Below are 22815 nucleotides of genomic sequence, written 5' to 3'. Positions count from 1 at the left end.
TTTGATTCATGTACAATTATTAAAAGAGTGCATATGTAATATTTTAATATGTATGTATTTTTAAAATATAGATACTATTGACTCTGGGAGAGTGTAATAAAATACGTATCAAGCTTTTCTTAAATATGCTTGCTTTAGTCAAATTTCACGTAAAATAGATTTTTACTTATAAATAATTAAATTAATTTGAAAGTATATAAAAAGTATGTATATTAAACAAATTTAAAAGGTTGATTATCACCTTGTGTTGAATAAATTGATGCATTTATTCATATTTTAAATTTAATCATAAGTTATTACCATTATATAATTATACTAAAATGAGTTCTATTTGCTTAAATAAATAGGCAAATAGTTACTTGCTAATTTTATTTAAATTTTTTTGTGATAAAAACGATTGCTAATACAATATAGCTCTCTTGTTAGTTGTTTCACTCATAAACATATAAACATATGTAAATAAAGTATTACATATAGAAACATCATATTTATAATATGTTTATTATTATTATTTATTATTAAAACAAAGGAGACTGGAATTGACGTTTCTTGGCATACTTTTTAATCAACGAATGATTATAAATTACTATATAGTTTTTTTTTTTATCAATCTATTTTACATTAATTTATTAATTATCGTTTACCAGTTACTGTAATAATAGTATTTAAATATCTATTTTTTTTTCATTATATTCTCATATCTATAGTGAATAAATTAATCTTTTTTGTTCTTCATTATGACATTTATATCCAGTTATACCTTGAAGTAAATCCAAGGTGATAATTAAAAAAAAAAATTTAGTCAAAGATAAATATTTTTACATATATTTATTTAGTTATTAACATACAATGAACTATTATAAATGTATATATATATTAATGTATACCTTGGTAGTAGGTACTAAAAATTAAAGACTTTAACTGTATAATGTAACGTTTAAAATCATAAGTTCATACTTTAAATATGTTTTTACAATTAAGTTTAAAATATTTATAAAAAATTAGATGTTCAACAGAGTAGTTAATACATTTTAGATTCTGAACGGTGCAATCAATAAATTGGTTTTACAATGATTTAAGTTTTATTTTTGACTTTTTTCATCACATTTTGGAGCGGTAAACAAATAACAATAAATATGTTTTTATTTTCAGTTTTAAGGTAGTTTATGGTAATAATTTGAATTTATATTAGTACTTAATTTGTTGTATTTAAATTATAAATAACTTTAGAGGCCTAAAATTTTCATCAATAATTTAAAGTAGTATTTGCCGGCCATGATATAGTTTTAAAATTTTTTTGGCTCTTTTTATAGTTGTGTAAAAGACTTAATATTATATAGGAAGTATACACTATATATTACGTATCTCATTATCTTAAATTAATATAAATTATCTTAGCTTGTATAATAATAATAATGAGTACTGGAGAATAAGCTATATGCAAGCTGTATCATAGATTTTGAGTTAAGTACTTTATAATTAAGTGAGTTACTGTCATGAAAGTACTAGGTCTAAATATTTATTTTTTTAGTAAAAAAATAACAATTAAATAATAGTGAAAATGTCTAAGTTTTTACAATTATTAATTTTTGAACAAAAAAAAAAAAATTATTATTTTATGTTTAAATATTCAATCCTTTAAAAAAATTTATATCAATTTTTAAAATGTTATTACTGCTGTAAGAACGATTTTTAAGATGTCTTTTGTATATTAGATTTCTAACCTGGTTGAAACTAAAAGAGGACGAAAATTTCAATTGTATAACATACCATTTACAGATAAATAAAAGACAAAATTATTTAAAAAATTATATTACATCAGAAAAATTCTGGTGTAATTAATAATTTATGAAAATATCAAGTATCTATTGTTATTTTCTTTTTAAATTAAAAAATAAAACAAAATTGAATCGGTCAATAATTAGTGTTAGATATTTTTCTTTTTAAAATACTGGAATTTTTTTATTTTTGTCTTCGTTAGTGAAAACCAAAAATCACGCTCAATATTAAAGCTACAAATGTTATCATATAAAAATTAATCGAATACAAAAAAAAAAAACAAACATACCAAGTATGTTATACTTACACGATTTTAAAACCAAAATATTTATTGCATTGCTCATGATTTAAAATACAAAATTATATTCTATTACTATTACTGAGATTATACCAAACTTATATGCTGCACCCACTGGCTGTTATTATTACTGATTTACTGCAGGTAGTAAAAATTAAGGTGTGTCCACGCTGAAAGCAATTTGTCCATTGTGGTATGACAAATTGATTTTATCGTTTAAAAATACAAATTTGCAATTGAATCCGTTAAAATTCTTTAAATCTCGCATTTCAAGTTATTTTATAATTTTGAAAAAAAAATTTGTTCTACAATTATAAATAGATACTAAGAATTGGTAGTAAAAAATGCAAACGCGATTGCTTTAAGATAATTCATGAAACATTTTGTTCTAAAAATGTTATTAAGTTCAATGGAATTTAATATCATTATTCCTTATTTAGTATTTAAGTATTTTACACTCCAAATCAATTATTTAAGATTCAATCTTGCAAATTTTATACTATATCTGTGGTTTTAAAATTTATAAATTTAAAAAAAATTTATTTGACATAAATTTTGATAGTACATATTAATTTTATTTTTCATGAATTTTTTATTTTATAAAATTTTTTCTTTGTTCATTGTACTTAATAATGTTTGTCGTTATAATGTATGCATATTTATGAATATATTATTAGATGCTAAATAATGTTTTAATTTGATCGAATTTACAATATTTTTAGTATAATTTTTCACGATTTCATATTTGTTTATATTATACGTATATATTATTATGTTTATAATTGTACAAAATTTCTGTGTTTTGAAACTTACATTTTTACACGACTGTACAATGTACATAGTATTCCTGTTCTGCAATGTATATTTTTACCGGACTGTACAAAGTTTACTAGATAGTAGATCTTTATATTTCATTAAGTTTTATTATTATTTCGTAGTTTAAAGAAATATATTGGTAATAGTTTAATTTTTTGCTTTATAAGACACTTTGTTAATTAGTATGAAAAAATTCTACAAGTTTAAAGTAACAATAAGCGTATGAAAAGCTACCGAAATATATTGTAATTTTAAAAATACTTTAATAATATGCACAGAATCGTCGTTTTTTCTAAATATTAGTACTTACATAAATTAAATAATCTAGTATTTTATGTAGGCGTTGTTATGTTGTATCCCACCCTATTGGTTCAAGATATCTAACCAAATATATTTTTAATTTCATATTTTATATATATTGTATATCAATAAAAAAATTTGAATTTTTAATCTTTTATCAGGTATATTTTATTATAATTCCAATTTTTAATTTGAATAATAAAATAAAATCTTATTCTTAAATACAAATGGAATAATAATAAAAATTAACGTGAAAAGGTCATTCAAAATTGAGTTAAAATTTTGAATTTTAACATGTACTGACTTGACATAGAAAATACAGAATAATAATATGTTTTTCGTTCTCGTTTATTGTTTAAAAATGTAAAATACAGAGTTGCGTTTAAATTTCGTATTTGCAGCATATTCTTATCGAAAAAACGCTTTGGCACCTATATTTCCAAGTGTAATAAATTGTTATTGTACTACTCTATTTAATGTTAGCCAAGTTTGAGTGTGTACTTAATATTTTTAAAGTTCTAAAGCTGTATTATAGTAAAATAATAGTTATAGCCTATTGGTTAAAAATGAGATGGATAAATGTACATTTTCCACATAATACATAAACATAACCGTTAATTGTTATTTTTAATTTAGTTTATCTTTACTCAGTATTGTAACTATTTGATACATTTATCTGAAAAAACAATGCAGTTTGCTGTGTTTGATATAGCGAAATTTTAGTAAGTAAAACTTCTAAAAATTTTTATTTTGATTGCAATAAAAAATCCAAAAAGTTAGAAAAGTGGAGTTTACTTAGTACCTATAAGTTACAGTGATGGATGTAAAATTAATATAAAGGTATGCTTACATTTTTATTTAATCCCAGTAGGCAGTAAGAAAAAAATATGAAGTAATTTGTAGTATATTTTGAAAATTTAAATAGATATTTAAACAAAAAATTACAAATCCACTTTTACCCCTTTTTTCTTTCCTGTCACCTCCACCACCACTCAAAATTATTAACTAGATCATATTATTTTCTATTAGAAATGACTAGCAGTGATAGTCTATCACTAAAAAGATACTAAAAATTTTTTTTTGCTAAAGAAAAAAACTTCTGCTCGTCTTTCATACGATTTATGATTAAAACTATTAATATTGTATCAAACTTTTGTACAGATTTTTTTGTTTTTTTTTTTTTTATAATAAAAATAAAACAATAAAATAATGATGACATTGTAAAAATAGTATAGTTATTATTCCACTTAAAATCTAAATCGGAAAGTTATTATAATTATTAATAACTATTATAGCCTGTAAGTGCTTCGCAATATTAAAAAATATTCTAAATTCCCTAAAATCACGTATTTATACATGATATATAATAAAATTCTATTTTCTTAATTTTTATTGTTATATATTTAGTTCAAGGTTGTTATTTTGACTTAACACCTTTTTACGAGTATAAATTAGTCGTAAGTTATTTATTTGTATTTATTTTTAATTTAATTTTATCAATTAAAAAAAATAATAAAAGAAATGTTTTGAATTATAAATTATTTACAGTACATCTTTGTATAGGTATAAATGACAATGTCATGATTTTCATATTAAACTTGAGTACTCAATGATTAATTAATTAAATCATGAAATTAACTATGGATATAATTCATTTATTCTTGGAATCATTAATACTGAATATTTTAATATGAACAAGAGTAATGCCTTCCTTCGTAATAATTGCAATAGAATTATAATTATATTTGTTCTTTGAATCAGATAATTTTACACTATACCTAAAATCTTTTTAGATTTAAAAAAAAAGTTATAATTAAGTATACATTACACGCATAGTTCTAGTACATAATATATGTACTACAATAATGAAATTTGATTTTTTTTTTTAAATTTATCATGAAATTAAGGTAATGTTAATCAATTATATGTGATTGCATAATTGTGCATGTATTAGGTATTATTTTGAAACATGTAACTAATAAAATTTTTATATAATTATATTTAAAGAATATAAAAAAATATTTTTAACTATCCAAACCGGTTTCATTATTATTAAAATTATCTAATTAATGAGTAATTGATATTTTAAAATAATTATATTTAAAATAATATCTACCTATTTTGTCTTGTTTAAAGTATAAGTTCAGTTTCAAAGAACAAAAACTTAAGTTAATGTATACAAAACTTTAAAACTAATTTTTAATTTCATGTTAATAGTTTGTTTATTCCCTAGTTGGTCTTGTTTAATTTTGTAAATACTATGGGTTGCTGTAAAGTTATAACTTTCTTGATGTTTTTAAACAATATTATAGTTTAAAGAAATATAGAGATACTTGAAAAGCTACCTAGAAATTACATTTATTGAAAAAAAATTTTACCTAAGTGTAAAAATTTTCGTTTTACTTAAAAAAATTAAACTTAACAACTTATTATCATTATAAAATATATTGAAGTACCTACCATAAAAAATAAAAACATGTTTTAAACACAAAAATCCTGTTTTTCAAGTCTTGGATTGGAAAATAATTCATTGTATGAATATTTTGTTAGAACTTCATTGTTTTTGTAGTTTTTTTAAACATCTTAAACTTTAAATACCTATCTTTAATTTTAATTTATTTTTATTTTTGTTTATGTCTACATACCTACACGTTTTATAGTAGAAATAAAACACTTTAATACCTTGAGGGTAGTTTCTAGTAAAAAACTGAATCTAGTGTGTACTTTTGGTAGGTCGAAAATAAAAATCCTCAATAATTCTCAATATAATTAAGAGAAAAAATGGTAAAAAACGGAAATTTAACGTATAACCAGTTTTTAACAAAATCAATTTTATTTTATTTTGTTGCTGTAGTTCTAAAGAACGATCGTAGAATCGCTAAATGTTCGCTAAATATTCATATTAGCATTGGATTTTTTTGTGATATTCATAAATATTTGAATTTCTTGATTTAATATTGCACTCATTACAGTGATTTACTCAATGACAAGGTATACCAATATCGTTACTTATTTGACAATTTTTTTAATTTATACTTCATTTATTAAATGTTGAATGAATTTATTGCGCATTGATGTTTCGTTTGTGGTGTTATTTTTAATGTAAAACCTAAATATTTAACTGTCTTCAATTTGCCATAATATTGTTTAATGACGTATTTTTTTTATAAGTTTTACGTTATTTCTTATTTTAATCAAATGTTAATCCTTTTCCACGAAAAAAAAAAATGTTGACTTGTCTTCATGATATTTTTGACAGTCGGTTATGCAATTTTTTACATAACAATTCTGTTTCATATTTATTTTCTTGTGGTATTCTAAACTTTTATGTGGCTTTGTATAACCATTTTATGAATTAATGTTTTTGAGTAAACCCAATGAATGACGATGATATGAATTATGATTTATATATTTTATATAATATCGATATTCTATTGACTAATAAATGATAATCAATCGTATAGTGTCAATAAATCCCGTTTACATAATAAACAATATTGTCTTGCAATAACACGTCAAAACCTTATAACAGACACGCGCAGAAAGATGGTACCATGTGCTTTTGGAACCTGGTGACCATGGGGCCCCGACGACAATGGCAGCGGTTCTGCGAAACGAAACGCCAGCGACACAACTGTGCGGGAAGCGACGGCGACGAAATCGCTCTTCACCAGCAGGTAAAAAATAATAAATAATTTAAACCTTTTATGCGGCACGGAATTAAATCGGTAAAATGTTTACATAAAAAAAAAATAATAATAAAGTGTTATAGCGTATGTGGGTTATTATAGGTTCATTCCGTTGTCTTAAAGTAATATAATAATCTTCTGCTTGTGTACACAATTTATCCGGATTATATGGATTTATTACTGCAGTACGCAATTAAATAACCATTATCTATACGATAATAATTAAATACTATATTTTATATACGGTCTATAACGGCTATAAGTATATATTTAGGACATATTATATTAATCTGTTATAATGTAAAAATATGATATTAAAATCGTTCAAGAGTAGAACGTGTGGGTAATATTATAACCTACGATTGATTTATCGTTTTATTATTATCTTTTATTATTTACTATTTTTGTTCATTCTTTACTACCATTGATGATAAGTTTTTTAATTATCGTCGGATTTCATACCTATAGGTACTTATTTATTGCATACTGCTATGCATCTATCCGTCTATATTTATTAATATGTGTGTAGTATAATATTATCCATGAATAATATATTTTATATTTCCACGACCCCTCTGCTAATACATAGTATGCGATGTCTTTTTAATATTTATTTATAAAGGATATAATATAGTACGAGTACGGTTTACACTATAGGTTTTAGTACCTATGAATTGGTTCGGATTTTTATTTCAATATTATACACACGAATGTTTTTTTGAAACGTCACAACAGTTAATTATTAAATCATATAATAAAAATAAAATTTAATTTATTTTTCATACAGGTTAGGTATCATTTTATATATATATATATATTTCAAGTGATTTTTTTAATTGTTTGTATTGAATTTTGACTTATTGATCATAGAAACACTATTCTCTAAGATGTTATTTGTATAAACCTTATAATTTATGCGTTGTAACTCATCTCATCATATTATGTATTTTTATATTCACATTATATAACTTCTAACTGCAGTAGAAACTTTTAAGTATATCTCTGTTACGCGTGACCTTTTTTGATTCCCTATATTATAGTTTGATGTTACGTCAGCTGTCAATTGAATTTCGTTGGAACCTTCACTTTTGCAAGCTATAATTGAGTGCCAAATTAAGCTAAATTTTTTTTACTATCGATCAATGACTTATAAAAACACAGTTATATAATTTGAAATTATATATTTCGATTTCAAAAGTAATTTTATATTAAATGAATGATTATTTCATTTTTTGTTTAATTGGGTTAATCTTAATTTATTGATCAATGATTAGTATAGATTTTAATCAATAGTTACATAGAAGACCATACATATATTATATATTAAAAAGATTGTTTATAGTTCATTAACGTATAAAAAAAAGTTATTTTTGGAAATAACTGGACCATTGTTGTGGTTGCTTTTGCAATATTTCTTCAACATATTTAATTAATATTTAAAAAAGTGATGTATAAAAAATATATCCGAATATTAAATAGTAAAAATACATTTTCTTTTCTTAAATTAAAGAATTATTATAAAAAAAATGATTTAACTACCTAAAGACTGTGAATAAAATTAACTTTATTAAGTAATTGTAAACGAGTCTATTAACTATTAGAATTATGAAACAGATGTCGGCGTTTGTTACATACCTACTTACATCACACAACGTTTTTCATCATGTTAACATTTATTTTAAATGTTCGTAATTATACCTATATTATACCTTATTTAAAATGACGTTTAAATTACTTAAGATATCGAAAGTTATATTCTAACTGAATATTTCATGTACATGGAAAATTTTATTGCTAACAAATATCGATTTTGTGCTAAGTAATCTACGAGTATAGTGGTATTAATCATGAGCGCCCGTAAGTGCATTTTACCTCCTTCCTGGACTTGATATAATTTTGAATTTTTTTTTTTTGAATTTGCTTTTTGCGTTTATTTTATAGTTAGTAGAGAAAAAAAATATTAAAATGCACTTTTTTGTGTTAGATTTTATTATGTCCCTCCTTGATAAATTTTTCACAGGCGCTTATAGTGTTAACAGTTTAACACATAATCATTATTGGTTAATGAAATATTATGCATCGGGTATTACGTCCGCATAAATGACTGGGTGAGGTGAGGTACTTTTTAAAATGTTTGTGATTTTTTACTGATTTTATTAGGTACTTCAGACAGTTCAGACATCAACCTCATGCATGTCGATATTAAAGTAGTTCGATATGTTTGTATAACTACGTTGCCGGAGGTTTTTTTATAAACATAATAAAAAAAATATTAATTCATGCTTGTTTTAAATAAGTACTGTAAATGTCAGGTACTTTTCTTTTAGCATTTTGATGCAAGTTGTATAATCTCTATAATACGTATATATAACAGTGATACTACACTCCTCCTTTGCCGTTTGTAGATAAGTACCTTCCTCATATTAACTTAATACATTGTATATGGGGTCAAACTGTATAATATACATAATATTATCAAATACATTATTAATCACATTTTCAATGAATACAATAAGTAACTATACTGCCGTATTAGATGAATTGCAGTAGAGACTGGCGACAGCAGACTATGCAAGCTCAATTTTTTAGTAAGTCTTATTAATCGTACAAAATTTGATTTTGTGATATAGATTATTAAAGACTAAAGTTATGTTTTAATACATCAAATACATAATTATGGGTTTATTCTATAATAATTATATAGTTCAATATAAACTATTACAATACATATGTCATATAATACCAGATTTTCTGTGTTATTTCATGTGTGAACACGTAATTTAAGTCCTTTAATAATTAGTTGTTAATATCTATTATTGATTCCAATTTCCATTCGATACTGATCGCAATCATTTATGTACTCACAATTATTTAAATCAGTTACTTCTTGTACTTTTGTAACTATAGAATTATTTATGTGCTTTGGCTATTTAAAACTATGCATAACCTAACTATATTTCCTCTATAAAACTATATATTCTCTGATTTATCATACCGGTATAGCATTACATAGTAAAATTTTCCAATTTCAAATCTTTGAGCCGATATTTTTTGTTTAATTTAACACGTGAGAGTTTATAATAAATGCTGTATCATATAAAATCGTGTATTAGTTATTTAACTTAACGGTATACGAATATTATAATATATAGATAGTAGATACTCTGGTATATGACACATAATATAATATACCTACACAATGTTTGCGACTAACGGCTAACGATTGATTATAATTTATAACGGAGTGCTATCAGTTGTTCGCATATTCGTGCGGCAGAGATCAAACTTTATATCAACTACATCCGACGCTTATGTTAGAGCATGTAATGTATGCATATATATAATACATATATATAAATATATGGTTTTAGTGGCATAGCCAAAATTTTAAAATGGGGGGGGGGCAAAGTTAAAATATAAGGTAAACAAAAATACTTTGAACTACTATTTTTAATAAAACTAATTTAAAAATAAAAAAACAAATACAAAATTATATCAACTTATCTATATTATGTATTTTACAAGTTGTCTCCCCTTGGTTATGCCACTGCATGGTTTATTGATTTATTATGATAGGTTTTATAAAAATAAACCAATCATGATTTAAAAACTATTATAATAAAACGTAGATCAGGGCATAAATGATCCGACGGTATAAACACGTTTTTTTGGAAAACTACGTACAATTTATTTTTACTGCGTCGTCTACTTATATTATAATACCTACTATACCAGTTATTGCACATGCAAAAACATTTTCGATGACGCGCACGCTATAGGTATATAACAGTGTAGTAATATTGTAGTTGTATATACTATATAGGATATTGGAAGTTTTTATTGAGTTTTTTCTCATTCAGAAGTATCAATGCCGCTGGCCGTGGGTCGTATCCACCTGAAGTTTATTTCGTTTAATGCTAATAAACATAAATATTATTATATATATATATATATATATATATATATATATTGAATATCATAATTCAATTTAACATGAACATTACGCGCACGTTGTATAATATTATAATATATTAATGTAACGAAAATAATAATAATTAATATCGGGCAATCGTATATTATCATATATTATGTATATATTTTTTATATAGGTAATAGTTGGTGTATACTATCTATAGTCTATACGTTCATAATAATAACAATATTATGGCGGCGGAATATATAGACATTTGTTATAAAGACACTCTCGGCGAATGACGTCAATGGTGACCTTAAATGACATATGCAGTCGACATAGCACTATAGGAGTCTCCTTCTCCTTCCGTTTGTCCTGTGGCCGTCGTTGCGATGTGTATAATATAATACCGGTCGAGGGGCATATTTGCGTGCGTGCGTGTGTGTATGCGGGTATACTTGTGTGTTGTGTGTTTGAGTGCAAATGTGTTACGACGTTTATGCCATTGCTACTTATATCACGCACGTGCGTGCAAATGTGTGATATTCGTACTTTATTGTTTCATAATATTCATATATATATAGGTACAATATTATAATATTATTGCTTATAGCCCTGTGTGCTCAACGATTGCGTTTTGTATGACGGCAGTGGTATTACTTAAATATAGAATGGATTTACTGATATATCAAGCATGCTTTTATTCGTTTTTCTCCAAGAATGCAGTTATTCAAAATCTGATTTTTGATATTTTTAAATATGCTTAAAGACTATATTTTAAAATTCTTGAACTTTTTTGTATTACTTGGATGTCCTATCTCTTGCGGCATATAAGAAACAATATATCCAATATTACATATTCTGTTTTAATATTTTTTATTTTTGTAAAACCTTTTTTGAGGATTATTATTCTTAGTATAAACATTTTAATAACTAAAAAAGTACTTCTACAATAATGTTTAAATTAAGTACTTACATCAACATTTTCAAAAACAAGGAGTTCTTATTTGAAAAAGAAATATTTGTATCATCGTATAACATACCTACATTAAGTTGTACAACAAATCTTAAGGATTTGAAAATTTGGTCTTTAAGTATATTTTAAGTTTTCAAATCAAAATTTTGAATAAATTCATTATTATAAATGAAAAAAGTCGGGATAAGCATGTTGGTGAATCACACTGTATAACGTATTATTAATTTAGTATGTTATGAGATTCTAGTGTGTTTTTTTTTTTATTGTCAACCAATTTATTGTTTATAATATTATAATATTTTATAGTTCAATTCGATCCATAGTCATACATATTTTTTTTCACACGTGTCGATTTCATTTCCACGTTGGTATTCAATACTTGTTGATTTTAACTAACCATTCTTACAGTAATATATTTTTTCAATAGAATTTATAGTGTAAATCTCTGGATATCGAGTTATTAGAATATTGTATGATAATATTATTTATTTTTTTTTGTTTCCCTTAATCATGGGTTTTCATTAAATCACCTATAATGTTGTTCTATAAATATTAATCATGTATTCTTCTAATCTTCCCAGTCAACCATACTATTTTTAAAAATCGCAATTCAGATTATTACTTGCGTGTTTTTACATTGTATACCTACGTTTTCAAAGTCTAATCGAGTGCCCAAGTCTATGTAGTTATAATTATGATAATCTTACACGTGAGCTTATGTGTCTTGTAAATTTGGTTTTAAATTATTTAAATATAACAATAATAATGTTTTAACTTCAGCAAAATTATGCATTGATAGTTTCATTTTTTACGTGTAGCAGGTACAATAGTGCAAGCTTACAAAATATGTTGAAAAATAAAAATTTTAATTTATGGCAATGTCCTCTGTTGGCGCACATTTAAAATGTCGATGATTATAATCAATTCTAAAATATTTATTGTATTTTTTAATGTATGCCATGTAGTTTTGTACTCTTAAACTCAAGTGCAGTAAATAACTAAAAATGTTTAATAAATTATACAGACTATCATGTAAATTATTATTTATTGGCCAATATCGTTTTTTTCTATATTTTAAAGTGAACTTATACATAATTTATATATTAGAATTTGATCCCTCAAATTTAGTTTTTGGTATAAAGTACTTACCAAAATATCGCCTTCTGAATTATACTAGTTAATATGTGTTTAATAAGTAGGCAATAAACATTAAATATTATATTCTTGAAAAAACGCAGTATATCTACTTTAACTAGATATTGTATAACTTGATTTAAAAATATATGTATATTTTGATGTTATTGTATTATATTATCAACAAGCAAAAAAGTTCAAAAATAAGAAAAACTCATTTTCCAATATTTACTTTATTTTAGATAGTGCTCTTCACTTTAAGAGAGCACTAATTATGTGTGATTAGTTATAAGATATAAGTGATATAACACTATGTCCCTATGCAATAATTGAAGAAAAGAAAATTTAAATGTTATAAATTATGATATTGTATATCATGTTTAAATGCACACAATAAATATATTTGTAGAATCAAAAACTCATTTATTTATTTAGTGATAATTGTCCTCAATTGTATTTTACAGTACCATACATTATTTAACATATAAAAAATTATTTAAGGATTAATGAACGTAAAAGTCTTGTATATTTGTAGATAATTCTATTTAAAATATTTAATTATATTATTTTGTTTGTAAAGTATTTTTAAACTTATGTATTCATATATATGTACTTATACATAATGTATATATATACATATATGTATTGATTAATTGTTTTCGGCCCGACTATCGCTGCTTTGTAGTACGTACATTGGAATATGTTATTTAACCCTATTAACACTTATTTTGGAAAATTATATCTATGCATTATTGTACTGCAGTTTTTCTAGTAATTAGTGAGTCTGTATCAGTTTTCAATAAATTTAAATTCAAAATCTATCGATAAGAATGTTTCCATTAAATTGTGATGAAATAATATAGTTTTCCTACGTCATTATAAAGTTTATGTTGAGAAATTAAAATAAAATGATTTTACTTAATGGAGTTCTCTGGTAGTTTAACCTTTTTTTTTACATTTTATAGAAAATTAATTTATGTGAATTAAAACAACATGGGCTTTTTTAATAATGTTTCTCATTAGTAATTAATCATATGTTTTTTGTTCTTTGTAATCTATTTTTATTCTTTTGATAATTGTTAAATTATAGTTGATAAATGTTAATAACCATTCGATGTACCATAGTAGCATTTTTAATAATATAACAATTATATTAATGTTTTAAACGATGTAATAATTTACGTACATTATATAATTTGTTGATTTTTCGATGTAAACATAAGCTTAATTGTTCGATATCGTGTGAAAAAATGATTATCGTTCTCAATTTTATTATCATTTAATTATTTTTTTAAATAATTAACTCGCCTTTTTTTAATAGCTGTTGCTAGTATAAAAAAATATGATTATAAGCTACCTACGTAATAAAAAATAGTATTATTTAGCAGTAAATATCCAAGGTGATGTAATAAAATAATAAATTGTCTTATGAATGGAAAAAATTATAACATTTTACAAGATTAACTACTAGTAAGGTAAACAAATGAAAAGAATTTTAATTTATGAAGAAAACTGTTAAAAGAGCTTTATATACACACACAAACATATACAAATATATATTAACAATAACAATATATATAGTATATAGAATATAGATATATTATGCATTAATATTAAATCCAAAAAGATATCCTTCTTTTGATTTCCTTGTTTTTCTATCGAGGTTTTTAGATCAGTAAGTTAAATCGCGTACTTAAACATGACGTATAAAGCCGTAGGTACGACAAATAAAAATTAAGTATAATATTAAACTAGGTATGCCATTGGCTAAACAGGAAAATTATGTTCAAACGCGGAAACTACCGTTTGTATGTACGTATATACATTATACCTATACAATAAATAAATTAATAAGAATACACAAGATCTCGTTGTGTGACCAACAAGCAAGATTTGTTAAAAAAAAAAGATTCTGATAATAGTTATAACAAACGCATTCAAATGAATGGAGAGCATGTTGGATACTTGACATTTTTCTCGCTTTGTTCAGTGTTCTGTTAATATATGATAATGTGCGAAAAATTTAAAATTAGCGTTTTTATAAAAATAGTCGGCATAATCGGTTGAAAATGTATGGGTGTTGTGGAAATAAAGGATAGATCTTTTCCGAAAGTACTCGTAAAATCGTCTCTGTAAACACAAAAAAAAAAAAAAACAATCAAATAGTATTGTATATAAATTATACTCGTACGGTTATTTATACAAATTTTATTGTTTTTAAGTATTAAATAGATTTCATGCAAATGTAGGTTATTTAAAACAATATAATGGTTATATTATATAATAATACGTGTATGTATTTGCATAATGTATGCAAATAGGCAATAGCGTCGTGTTTAAAAAAGGTAATAGATAAGTTACTAAGAAGAGCATAATATAATGAATATAGATGACTATAAATATTATAAGAACACATTTTAATAATAATTATTATATTGTTTTACCTTACGATATAATTATGTATTCTTACTCTATTTATACTTATTTATATGTATTTGTTATTACTATTAATAATAATATTATTTCATAAGTGTTATTATCTGTATATCAATAATTATTTTTAGCTGTGCACGAATTACACAATTACCGCGATTTCTTAAATATTCGTATTGTATACATACGCACATATACCATATTCGCATATCCGTCCGCACGTCATATATTTTAAACTATTTAGTTAATGTTTAATAATCGGAGTTGCAATTTTTTTTCCATTTGATATCAAATTTCAGAGTACCTATTTATTAAGTATAATTACTATTTTAAAATACTGGTTTAACTTAAATAATTATAACGTCAGGAATGAGTTTACCTGTATCAGTTCATATATAGAGAAATATTATATGCATATACATTTAACAATTATCGTTTTACAAACCATGAATATATATATATGTATATATATATATTTATCATATTAATTTATTTGATCATATTATGACGTCTACAATTAAGTTATTTCTAGAGTTTATGGAACACTCGTAGGTAGTTTGATGTCATATAATGTTGTTAAACAATAGCAATAGGATGACTTGAGTAAGATAGACAACACCAGACAACTGACATTGATTAAGATTTGAATGAGATAATAAAATCAGGGTGCAATTTATTTAAATTATTTCGTTAAAATATATATATATTAAGATCTGTGACGTGTTGATTAAAAAGTAATCATTTAAACTTGAAAGCACTAATTCTGGGTTAATTATATATTTGTGATGGTTTTGTCCGAGCAGACAAGAGTATATATAACTATGTTAGAAAATTGATTTAAATATTATGTTACTATAATAGGATCTTATTAAGTGCAATGCGCAACAAGTGGAAGCTAGTATAAGTGATACCATTTTATATTGAAATACTGGTACACACACACTGGCACACATACTTATATATATATATATATATTACTATACGTAGAATTGTAGAAAGTATTAAATTGTAAAGCTTTGTTAATTCCTATTCTGTACTACGCGTATTTAGTATTTATTTTGTTTTTTGTAAAATTATCAATAAGTGTCCAAAATAATTAGTTACGGAAATCACTTATCATTCAAAATGTTTGACTTAGTTCGTTAAATATGCTAATTATTTCTTGTTAATTCTTACAATATTATTATTTAGCCATTTAGACATACTTAAAAAAATGTATTACATTTTTTTCTTTCCTAGGCTTTTAGCTTGAAAATTATTCATACAAACATAACTCAAAGTAATAATGTATTAGGTACTTAAGTCTCCTTGATTACAAGGACATCATTTTTTGAGGCAGTTCATAGAAGTCTTAGGAAGTAATATATCGCCTTTTTAAAATTTAAAATTTAAAACGGATACTTAATGAATATAATATATAAATATATTATATATTTTTAAATTGCCCAATAAAAATTATGAAAAAAATGGTTTGCCTAACTTTGCTGAATATATTTTACAATTTTAGTGGTTCATCTTTTTTTAAATTTAATATTACTATACAATTATATCTGTAATATTAGGTATAAAATTTTTTTTTACCGACTTCTAAAATTAACTTATACTAAATCTATTGATTATTCTTGCCGTCGAGTAATATTTTTGATTTATGATATATGACTTTAGTGCGGTCATATTATAAAGTGAATTTTGATGAATTATTTTGAAAAACGCGTTGTTTTAACAAACGTTAACACATTTTTTTTTTAAATGCAGTTATACACATGTGAATTGAATCACTTATCAGTGTCATTTTCGATTGTTATGTGATCACTGATCATAAGTTTTTATTTTTCTCTATAATTTAGCGTGGAAATAATAGTTCCTTTGAGGAAAAACAAGCGGCCATAAATAATTTATGAAATAATAATAAGTATATTCTCATTTTTGTATCATGAACATTATTTTTTTTGTTTACATAAATGCATCTTAACAAACAATAGTGTTCGAGTATACAATTTTACCAGTGTTCAAAAATGAATTTTTGCAAATAAACACTCTACAAATTCACGCATCAGTCAATAGTATTATACAACAGATTAAGATTTCGTAATACCTTTACCTTGAGTAAAAATTTGTCAATATTTATAATATAATATATTATATTATATCTTAAGATTAGGCTTTATTGTTATGTTAAGTGTTATTATATTTCTCTGGCGAAATTGTTTCTATGGTGAATAAGTGTCTGTATCAAGATTCACTATTTATATCTTATAAAACTATAGAAACCTTGGTTAACGACAAACGTGTAAAACTTCACGTATGTTTTTATTTGTAGCTTCCTAATTCGTGTACTGCACGTGAACTATTGAATTTTCGAACTCAATCTATGTCGAAAATTTCATTTTATCACATAAATTATATAAAAATAGACAGCTTAAAATGTTTCGCTTAAATTTAATTTATATATATGTATTATACTTAGATATAAACCATATAAATTACGTATCAAATATCGTACTCATAATGTATTCATTTTGAAGATTTATTATTTGTTTTAGATATATTATATGAATTAAAATTCAGTTCTTTGAATTACATTAAATATCATCAATGTAGTATACAAGGTGATACATTTAAGTGTCTACACTAACTATTTCAAAGTTTTAAAATTTTAAAAATATTGTTTTGAAATTACATAAAATTTTATAAAATTTATATCTTAAAAAAAGTTAAACAGTTCCGGAATAATGAGTGTAGATATTTAAATAAAACACCTTGTACATACATTATTACATTATTAAATTATACATTATGCATAAAAAAATAAATAAATTACACACTTATTTATATATTAATTATTGTGATAGGGTCTAAATTATATTTGTTGGATATTTTAAAGTATTTACTACCTAGTATAATAAAATTAATATATCAATAGTTTTAGTCATATTTTATATTGCCTAACGCATGTGATTGAAATTATTTCAGTAATGATTTTGAACGTCTGTCCGAAGACTAAAAAATCCTACAGTATATTTATAACTTCATCTTATCTGACTTATAAATTTATTTTTTCAGCGAAAATTACATCATATGTTTTGACCCTAACTGTAGACGTTTAAAACGTAACATACGAATATATATCTAACAATTCTAACACTTAAAAATAAATGCCTTGCTTTCACACACTCTATACGATTCGATTATCTTATATGTAAATTATAGTTGGTGGTTCCTTCGCGTTACACAACACATCAACTATAATAAAGTCAACATAATGATAATGATATATTTGTCATTATTATAATATTTATTTTTGAAGATTTTGTAATACTTTCAAATCTAATGACCAAATAATTCTTATTAATGAAAACGTAACAGAAGGCAGAAGTTTTGAAATATTACATTACGATTGTGTATTGATATGGTGTATTCAGAGTACCAGAATTTTTTTTCTTGAATAATTTTTTTTTTTCAATAGAATTAAAATAGAAAGGAGATTACGATATTTTAATTGTATTATTGTCCTTCCCTTTAATTTTTATTGAAATTTTACAAGTCTACAAAGTAAAAAAAAAATATAGATTATAGACTATAGTAGATTATTAAAAATGAATTTCTAATTATATTTAATATTACCTTGATTACATATCACTATTTGTGTTAATAAATAATAATATCTTAAATTGTGTTATAAACACATATATAATATATTATAATATTATAGGTAATGTGGAATTATGGGTGAAACAAACTAAATATAGAGGTGACACTTGTCTCCTTTCTCACCTCGTCTCCCCACGTCATACCCCTGTAACGCTGCCCCTGTGTGTAATAATTGTATATGATGATGTTTTTACTAATCTAAAATTATTACCGGGCGTCGGTGGGTATATATTTTATAGTAAAACTTACGTCCTTCTATAAGTACTACATTACCACTCGTTCTAAATTATCTCGTAACTGTTGGTCTTATTACACTACATTATAATTTATAACATATATATTATATATAGGCCTAGGCCATTACGTACGTCACACGGCCTGCACTGCTACGTTCACTTACCGCGTGCCAATTGTGCCATAGTTGTGTATACTATTAATATAAAATATAAATACAGTTACGAGATCAATGATAGTTGAAAACCGATTAGAACACCTGGCTTTATACTGGACTAAATATTATTATTGTACTAATTTGTTCTATTTATGCGTAACTTCACTTCACATTATGATATTATGGCACATAATGTGTGTACAATTTTTTTTCGCATTCTAGCACATGACATAACTCATCGTCTAGTCAGTATAATAACCATAATTATACTGTCTTATTAACCAAACTTGTGAAGGTATATTGTGATCATGCATTAGCAAGAGGTAATAAATAATAATAATATTATTACGTCGTTGTATTACATGAAAACTGATATTTTAGGACTGAGGCAATTGCATTATAGTAAATTTGCATTACAATCTATATAGTTGGTAATCAGAATGGGCGACGCATAAACTCTTAGATTCAGCCCAACTTGACGAAATATTTAGCAAAAATTTAACTTTGTTAATGGCGTTGGTTGTGTCTATTCACCCGAAGAAACGGGGTTTCGTACAGAAAATATACTATCAGAGAGTTTGACTCATCACCATTCACCAACCAACCTCAAACATATAGGTGTGTGTGCTATGATATATATTATTATTTATTTATTATATTAAATATACATCCTTGGTAGGCAGTAGTAGTGGTGATTGGATTTATCAAAAAATGTAGGGATAGACTTAAAATAAAAATAATAGTTTACATAAAATTATTGTTTTATATTTCTTGGTAGACATCAGCTATTTGATGTATTTAAGTAATTTGATTGTTGTAGTAGAGTTCGGGGTGAGGATTATTTAAAGGTGTAGGTATTATAATCTGTGTTATTTTTATATTTAATTTTAAACCGTGTCATGTTGTAGGTACCATAATAAACAAGGCAATGTATAGCTAATGTTTAAAGTCTAATGTCAATTCAATGGCTTTTTTTAATGCAAGATATCTACGATGTTATCTATCAGTGTCTAGACGTTACAAGACAATAAATAAAATAAAATAAAAATTATTTTGAAATTGTAATATATTATACCTGCATAAGAATTAAAAAATTATTATTCAAACCATTTATTTTTTACTTTATACGTCAAAACAAACATTTGAGTATAAAATTATATTTTTGATGGTAAAATTATCATCTTTTTATTATCTTTAGTTGTAATATTATTATATGTACAAATTATTATATAGTAATATTTAGTATTATAGGTACGATCCACCTACCCCTGCATAGAGAATTCTAATTTAAAAAACCACCTACTTATTATGTCCATTGTTTTATGATAGGTATTGGTATTAAATCTGCTTTTCTATTAATTTATTTAAACTTGAAATTTGAAAACATATCAATACTTAATACTATCGCACATAGATTTAGTTAACAATTTTGTTATAGTAAGTATATAATACTTATTTTAATCAGCTGCAATATTAACTCGTTTATTGATTTAAGTTCAATATTTATATAATAAAAATTATAAACAATTAAACTTAAATAATTGATGATACCTGTTTATTAAGTTGAGTACAATACATGTGCATAAAAATTATAAAGGGAGATTTTATCATAAATAGTAATATTCTTGTATAAAATATTATTAATATTCAATACAATCAATCTATTTGAAAATTGCACATCGTATTATCATGTATGGGTATAGTTGGTTCTCTATATACATTTTATATTTATAAACTTTATTTTAATTATTTGATTTTTATGAATATAAAATACACCATAGCAGATTGTTCTAAAAAATCTATTATATATACATACACACATACATATATCTTACCCATATGTTCTTAGAGATTCTAAATAAATATTTTATGTAGACTTGATGGAGTTAGTATAACTATGCAGTGTATATAATAATGTATAATAATTTATAATATACCTGTATTTTACGGAATAAAAATGTTAGTACATAATTTATTTATTTATTTTTTTGTTGGTAGCAAATATTGTGATTAATATTTTATAATCTTGGTCCTTGAAAATATGTTTTAGTTTCCGTTTTCGAAAACAATACAAGTTAAAGTTTGAATACCTAATTAAAAAAAAAAAATTATCTTATTAATTAGACAAACACTAAAACGCCTATTTCGGTGACAAATGTGCTTTGTAGGTATTTTATATTATTCGGCTTATTTGAATGTGTTAAAAAAAAAAAATGATATAAAACCCGTCAGTCTCTGGGTTATTACAGTAATTGTTTATAAATCATTATTATTTTAATAGGTATATACTATATTATGTCTATATATACACGTTGTCACATTCTGCTCTAGGCCTTGTTTTAAAACAACAATTCGTAAATAGTATCCGAATAAGTGTAAAGTAAACAATTAGCATTGTTGACTGTATTGTGAATTTGTGATCCTGTGTAACATATATTAGTCTTCGTAACAGTAGGTTTCTTTCTGCCAGTTCGGCACACCTCCCAGAAATATTATAGTAAAACATTTTTGCTTATACCTATATTATTATTTATTGCTACATAATATATTACCTGCATTTTACTGGGTTAAAATCATTTTATCACTCTTTTGTTTTCTGTTTTACTTTTTTGTAGAAATATATAATACAAACTTTGCAATTATTATCAATAACTTTATGATTTTCAACTTTTTAATTCTAAATTTTTAAACATATTTTCGATGTAAACACAAAAAAACAAGAGACAGATTTATTGCATGAATGATTAGAAACCGACGTTACCCAATATTCATAACATTGCCATTCGTCTTTATTTGTTTACCATAAAAATATGTCCAAAATTAAGAAAGCAAATTATTCAAGTAATCATTGTATAATTTTGTTTATAAATCATAAATATTTGATTTTAAGATTTGTTTAAAAAAAATATATATTTGTAAAAATGATTATATACCAGATTTTACTAATTAAAATATTAATATTATCTATAATTAATGGTAAATATTAAAATAAAATAAAAGTCGAAAACATTTGTTTTTTGTGAGTCAAAATTAAGTTTATGTGTGAGATGTGAGCTATCCTATGGAAGTTGAAAAAAATAAGCCATAAACACTTCAATTATCTAGCCATAAAATGATTTATTAATATAACTATTATTGAAAACAACTAAATCGTTCTGAAGTTATACGATCACAACAGACGAACTCCTTCGCCTAATATCAAAGATTTTTTTGAATGAAAGTCTATCTAAAATTTGTAAGACGCTTTATTTGTTGCTTATGTTGTATCAATTGCATTGTTCGTTACTATGATGAATTATGAACAATCAAAATGTATAAATAATAAATATCTATATGACCCTTATTAAATTTTTTTCTAAATTCCTCGCAATTCCAATGATATGTTCATAATTCAATATCTGTTCCAACAAGAAATGGGTTACAATCTTTTCTGTA

General features: G+C 24.0%; 1 protein-coding gene across 3 annotated transcripts in view; it reads left to right on the top strand.

Annotated features, from left to right (window-relative positions):
- Positions 1–22815, top strand: part of LOC112602673 (inositol-trisphosphate 3-kinase homolog) — a 71973-nt gene that overhangs the window by 7750 nt on the left and 41408 nt on the right. For 2 of the 3 annotated variants that reach the window (XM_025350874.1, XM_025350875.1), the window contains exon 2: positions 6726–6870. The exons of the other annotated variant lie outside the window; for it this stretch is intronic. In XM_025350874.1, coding sequence (XP_025206659.1) covers positions 6748–6870 — 123 coding nt within the window. In that variant the 5' untranslated portion in view covers positions 6726–6747. The remainder of the gene's footprint in view (positions 1–6725; positions 6871–22815) is intronic. 3 annotated transcript variants of the gene reach the window in all.

Source organism: Melanaphis sacchari, unplaced genomic scaffold (assembly GCF_002803265.2).
Source record: "Melanaphis sacchari strain LSU unplaced genomic scaffold, SCAv2.0 Contig8_pilon_pilon, whole genome shotgun sequence".
NCBI classification, from domain to species: Eukaryota; Metazoa; Arthropoda; class Insecta; order Hemiptera; family Aphididae; genus Melanaphis; species Melanaphis sacchari.
This window is presented reverse-complemented; position numbering and strand designations above follow the sequence as displayed.